Source organism: Euleptes europaea, chromosome 21 (assembly GCF_029931775.1).
Source record: "Euleptes europaea isolate rEulEur1 chromosome 21, rEulEur1.hap1, whole genome shotgun sequence".
In the NCBI taxonomy this organism is placed as follows: domain Eukaryota; kingdom Metazoa; phylum Chordata; class Lepidosauria; order Squamata; family Sphaerodactylidae; genus Euleptes; species Euleptes europaea.
This window is the reverse complement of record NC_079332.1, coordinates 1641367-1647416: the sequence shown is the minus strand read 5'-3', so window position 1 is coordinate 1647416 and position 6050 is coordinate 1641367. Positions and strand designations below refer to the sequence as shown.

Here is a 6050-nt window from a genome sequence, read left to right as displayed (position 1 = left end):
GATGAAAACTGCCCAAATGCGCAGGACAATTCACACACACATCAAAGGAGTGCAAGCACGGATATAGACTTCGATAATGGGTGGTTACATAGCCGTAATACACACGTTAATTTTATTATTGCGGCGATAGCCAGATAAACTACAAACTTTATCAATTAAAATCGATTACAAATTTAAATTAAATTAAAACCTCTATACGAAATATAAAGACCCAAATGCCCAATACTCGGGACGCCGAAATTAGCATAACCTATTACAGAATTGAAGGTGGTTACAGAGAAAGTGATGATCTCATGCTCACTAATGAGCAAGAAGACCCTACAGTGTCAGGTGCTGCTCTGTTTGATCCTAAGTTACTGCAGTTCATCTTATCTTGGACCCTGGCAGCTGCCAAGGCTTAACTAAAAGGTTTCCTAGCTGGTTCTTATATCTGGAAAACCAGCTTATGCAAGCATAGGCCATCTATGGCTTCTTTAATTAGCTTCTAACTAAGGAGCAACAGTGGGCCTCTTATACTTGAGGCCTGTAACATATGCAAGTGGTTGGTGTAACTATACAAGCCACCTCTAATATGCTGAGTGTGGCATGTTCCTGAGTGCAGATATACTTTATTGAATACAAAGACTATATTTCAAATCAAAGAATACATTTCCAATAGCATATAATGATTTCAGGCATTACACATAGTGGCAGGCAGGGTGCTGCCGCCCACCCACCTGCAGTGCAGTCTGTCTTCACTCACAACAGCCCTGCGGAGTCGCCATCCCGCAGGAGTCACCATGGGGGGGGTGTGTGCCTATGTGGTAGAGCATCTGCTCGGCCTGCAGAAGGGTCCCAGGTTCAATCCCCGGCATCTTCAGTTGAAGGGACTAGACAAGGTGATGTGAAAAACCTCTGCCTGAAACCCCAGAGAGCTGCCTGCTGTGGCTCAGTGGTAGAGCATCTGCTCGGCATGCAAGGGTCAAAGGTTCAATCCCTGGCATCTCCAGTTAAAGGACTAGGCGAGTAGGTGATATGAAAGACCTCCGCCTGAAACCCCAGAGAGCTGCTGCTGGTCTGATCAGACAATACTGACTTTGATGGACCGAGGGTCTGATTCAGTAGAAGGCGGCTTCGTGTGTACCACAAAGCAGAGTCGAAGGGCACCGTTTCCGGCAGGGCCCTGGCTGCTTTGCTGGTGGAAGAACCTCCCTGGCTCAATCTGACGGCCAGATTCTCTTCCAAGGGACCCTCATTCCACTTTGGGGGCTGCCGTTCCCATTCCAGAGCCTCTTCCCAGGGACCATCGTCCCCATCCCAGAGTCACCTATCTGCACCCAGAGCCCTTAATGGAAAATACATTCTGCGTTTTCTTTGCAACTTTTTTTGCTCTATAATGTATTTCAATGGAGCCCGTGCAAGTAAAGAGGCATTCCTGGCTCCCATGGGACTTCCAGCCACCCCTGTTGTTTCCAGTGGGCAATATTGTCATTCCTTTAGTACACCCCTTTCCATGACTCCTCCACCCCACTTGCTGAGGTTTCTCCTGGCGGCTGAGCAGCCCACAGAAAAAGAGGTGCGTCCTGGCCCTGGCCTTTTCGTCTTGCCCCTGGTGCAGAACAGGCCCTTCTGCCTAGGGGGCCAGTACCGGGCAGGGGTCCACAGCAGAGGTGGGCACAAGGGAGCTCTGGGGGCAGATAACTCAAGACTCTACAAACCCACACACACAAACCTCACCGCCAGGTCTCTCTTCAGGTGGCCCACCTCCAGGTGGGGCCAGGAGAGCTCCCAGAATTCAAACTGAGCTCCAGCCCGCAGGGGTCATCTCCCCTGGAGGAAGCAGCTGCTTCAGCATCGTACCAATCTGAAGCCCACTCCCTCCCCAAATTCCACCCCAGTCCTCCAACTATTTTCCAACTCAGAGTTGTGAACCATAGTCTGTCTTCAAATTGTCAAAAGCAACCCCGTCCCACCAGGAAAGGTAGGAGCCCCTTTACAGAAACATCACACAGCATCCAAAGCCAGCACCTTGTTGGACCACGATCCGGGTAGGCAGAAGTGGGGGGGTATTGTTGCCCCCTCTACCTGAAGGAGCCTCCACCCCCACACACACACCTTGAACAGCCATACAAGCAGGTGGAGAAGGAGCACTTTTATTCCCTGCCACTGGTGCAGAAGGAAGCTGAGAATGGAAGGCAGGAGTGTTTGGAACCACCAGAAGATTTATTCTGAAGGCCAACAAAGATATTTATACAGCTTTAAATACAACCACTGACGACTAGTCATCTGACAGCAACAGGGATTGGTGGGGGGCGCTTTGCTCACCAGTGCCCCCGTCCTGCGGACAACCTCCAAGCCCTCAGGAAGGAACAGAATTGCCTGCAGGAGAGAAGGAGACACAAGATTTGTAGAAGTCAGAAACAGTTTAAAAAAACAAAACAACCGCTGACAAAGAGAAGTCCCCCACTGAAAGCTCTGGCTACCAAATCCTACCAAGCAAGGATACAAGACCCCCCCAATGCCCTTCAAAGCCCCTCCTCAGCACCAGACACAGCGCTGAGGGGGTGAAATGGTTCCCTGCAGTGCTGCAAAGCCAGCTCGAGCAAGTGAGCCAAGCTGTATCCCAAGAGGGGCCGCCATGCCTCAAGCAGGAGCCAGATCTTATCGCCCAGTTTCAACCGATCCACCTTTTGCATCTCTGTATGATCCCTCCCGGGAGGAAGAGGCACACAGAGACACACCCTCCCTCTCCTGATCTGGCAGCAGCATATCCTTTGTTTGGGTTTGCACCCCACCCCCAGCTCCGTCCTACCTGCTCAGCTCGAGAAACACTCATTCGTACACGTCTTTCTTATCGGCAATGTAATCGACAATCTCTTGCGGACACATCAGCTTCTCTGCTTCCACATCAGGGATTTCAAAGCCTGGGAGAGATCGGGCCTCTTTAGTCTGCAGGTGAAGCCCCCTCAGCCAGCCGGAAGCAAGGCTGGGGCCTCCAGACAAGAGAGACAGACTGGGAAGGTGGCTCTGACTTGGCAGTGACCCATGGGGCGGGCGGGCAGGGTGCTTAATCTCAGGGAGGGCACTATAAACCTGCCTTCTGCAATCTTCAGGAGGCACAACATAACATCTGAAGAAGGGTTGCTTACAAACACAGGTGCAAGCTTGTGGATCGGGTGCCGTGCCCTGGTGCTTGGGTCGGGGAAGGGAGCCAAGCAGCATCTTTGCCCACAAGCTCTGGCACCACTTGCCGGAAAGCAGCAGCCCAAAATAATAGGCCAGCTGAGAATGCCAGCAACGAAGAGACGGAACAAAAGGAAGGTTCTGCTTCCAGACCGGCTCCCCATCCTGGCACAAAGCGACATAAGGGCAGGCTGTGCAATTTGGACAACTTGACCTCCCTGCACTCAAGCGAAGGAGCTCCCAGGGGAGATCCAGGGGTCCCAAGACGAGGGCAGCGAAAAACTGTGCAGCATCAACTAGGAAGCAGCTGCAGGGCTGCCACAAATCTTCCAGCTGCTGGGGCACGTCTCTGATGCTGTGCCCAGGGCATTGGGGGTGCGTGGGGAAGGTGCCCTGTGCTCTGCTGCTGAAGTTGGCGTCAGTGAGTAGCAGCCGACCCCCACTGAGAGCCCTCGCCCCAATGGCATCCTTCAGAACTCACCCCCTTTGGGGCCTATGTGCTCTTAGCAGAGATGTGACGCATCTTGGTCCCGCCCCACCCACCCCCCTGAAAGAGGCACGGCAGCCTCGCGGCCTTACCGAACTCGTCCTCCATAGCCATGATGATCTCCACTTGGTCCAGGCTGTCCAGGCCCAGGTCTTTCATGAAGTGGGAATCAGCGTTCAGCTGGGAAGAAAAGAAACGCCTCCCTGTGGGTCCCATGCAGTGAAGAACACGTTCACCGTCTGACACAAGCGGGGAGGAAGGGAGCAGCTCAGCAAGCAAACGAGAGGGGCAGGGAGACTTGGGGGGGTGGTCCACACGAGGGTGAAGGGTCAACCCTTCCAGTCACATCTGTGTGGGTCCGGCATGGCACAGCAGAGGCTGTGGGGACCCAGTGACAGCCAGCTGTGTCCTTCACCTCCATGACCACGCAGGAGCCAAATGTTGAAGTTCCTTCACCGCCTCTGGCCGCCAGCCCTGCGGAGCAGGCTTTCATCCACAGCAGTCGCACGCTGCCCGTGTGGGTCCGAGGAAGGCCGAGGGGAAGGCCCAGGGACTCACCTTTTCGGGATCTATTTTGTCATACAACTTCAGCACGTACAGGACACGGTCCTTGATGCTGTCCAAAGTGAGCGGCGGCACGTCAGAGAAACGGCGGCACGGCTGGAGGACCTGGGGGGGAGCAGCAAGAGGAGGGGCTCACTGGGGTAGGTTCAGAGGCCTCCAGGCTGAAACTGCAGCAGACAGGCCCAGGGTCTCACCTGCGGAAGGAAGAGGCGGCAGGACCCCCAGGCGCCAAAAGGTCCTTGCACTGGTTTAAAATGACACATAGAATCATAGAGTTGGAAGGGAACACCAGGGCCATCTAGTCTAACCCCCTGCACAACGCAGGACGTTCACAGCTACCCTCCCCCACACACACACCCCAGTGACCCCTACTCCATCCCCAGAAGATGGCCAAGATGCCCTCCCTCTCATTATCTGCCTAAGGTCACAGAATCAGCATTGCTGACAGATGGCCATCTTGCCTCTGCTTGGAAACCTCCAGGGAAATGACTACTGCCACAGGTCAAGGGGGAAGCTTCCCTAGTGCTTGCTGTCCAGTGGGGGGGGGGGGCAGCCACCTGCAGTCCACCCCGCCCCCCCTTGCCCAGCATGGGCGACCTGCTCCTTTTGGGGCGGGGGCACGCAACGCTTTCTGCCTCCAGCATTTGCGCTCCTCCTCCTCCCCCCCCCCGCTCAGGGCAGCAGGCGCTCACAACAACCCTGCGAGGTAGGCGCAGCCGCTTGGCCCAAGGTCACCCAGGGAGCAGAGTCGGGCTCGGCCCTCCCGGGGAAAGAGACGCCGGCGCTCGGGGGTCGTGGGAGGGACCCTCGGCCTGCTCCTCCTCGCCCCTGAAAAGCGTGCAGAGCAGGGCGGGCGACTTCCCCGCCGAGCTGCCCCGGTGCGATGCCTGCCTGCCTGCCACTCACCTGCGGCAGGGGCCTGGGTGCGGGGAGGGCGGCGGCCTCGGGGGGCGGCCGGAGGAGGAGGGCGGCGGCGAGGGCGGGCCGGGCGAGGGCCGGCCGTGGGGCGCAGCGGCGGACGCAGGCCGCGAGGAGGACACGGGCCGCCATGGTGACCCCGCGCATGCGCCGCGGCCGGCCGCTACCCACAAGGCCCCGCGCCTTCCAGGAGCGCGGCGCAGGGGGACATTTGCATGCTACGCCCCGCCCCCGGAGGCCCCTGCGCGCCACGCCCCCAGCTCAGCCCAGCCCAGGCGGCTCGTCCTCTGCACGTGCTCAGACGCCCGCCGCAACTGCAGCCGAGCAGCAGCCTGGCGGGGAAAGGGATCCAGGGACTGTGGTTCAGCGGTAGAGCATCTGCTTGCATTGCCGAAGGTCCCAGGTTCAATTCCTGGCATCTCCAGTTAAAAAGGGACTAGGCAAGCAGGTGATGAGAAAAACCTCTGTGCCTGAGACCCTGGGGAGCCACTTGCTGGTCTGAGTAGACAAGACTGACTTTGATGGACTGGGAGTCTGACTCAGTATAAGGCAGCTTCATGTGTTCATTAGGGGAGGGGGGCTGTGGCTCAGTGGTAGAGCATCTGCTTGTCATGAAGGTCCCAGGTTCAGTCCCAGGCATCTCCAGTTAAAGGGGCTAGGCAAGGAGGCGATGTGAAAGACCTCCGCCTGAGACTCTGGAGAGCCATGGAGTGAGGCTGTGGCTCAGTGGTAGAGCCTCTGCTTGGCATGCAGAAGGTCCCAGGTTCAGTCCCAGGCATCTCCAGTTAAAGGGGCTAGGCAAGGAGGTGATGAGAAAAACCTCTGTGCCTGAGACCCTGGAGAGCCACTTGCTGGTCTGAGTAGACAATACTGACCTTGATGGACCAAGGGTCTGATTCAGTAGAAGGCAGCTTCAGGT

At 56.5% G+C, this 6050-nt stretch overlaps 1 protein-coding gene across 1 annotated transcript; it reads right to left on the bottom strand.

Annotated features, from left to right (window-relative positions):
* Positions 1 to 2291: 2291 nt before the first annotated feature.
* NDUFAB1 (NADH:ubiquinone oxidoreductase subunit AB1) lies at positions 2292 to 5263 on the bottom strand. The gene is made up of 5 exons (XM_056866404.1): positions 5120 to 5263; positions 4208 to 4318; positions 3742 to 3829; positions 2792 to 2903; positions 2292 to 2358 (listed from the first exon to the last, which is right to left on the bottom strand). The coding sequence occupies exons 1-4, from the start codon at positions 5261 to 5263 to the stop codon at positions 2812 to 2814; spliced, it is 435 nt and encodes a 144-aa protein (XP_056722382.1). The 3' UTR covers positions 2292 to 2358; positions 2792 to 2811.
* Positions 5264 to 6050: the final 787 nt, after the last annotated feature.

Bases quoted from the DNA above. Each gene is read 5' to 3' on its own strand.
- NDUFAB1 (XM_056866404.1), bottom strand. From the start codon at position 5,263: ATGGCGGCCCGTGTCCTCCTCGCGGCCTGCGTCCGCCGCTGCGCCCCA. The intron at 3,830-4,207 runs GTGAGTCCCTGG...TTTTCTTCCCAG, and splicing joins ACAAAATAGATCCCGAAAAG to CTGAACGCTGATTCCCACTT. The intron at 2,904-3,741 runs GTAAGGCCGCGA...GATCTCTCCCAG, and splicing joins GGCTATGGAGGACGAGTTCG to GCTTTGAAATCCCTGATGTG.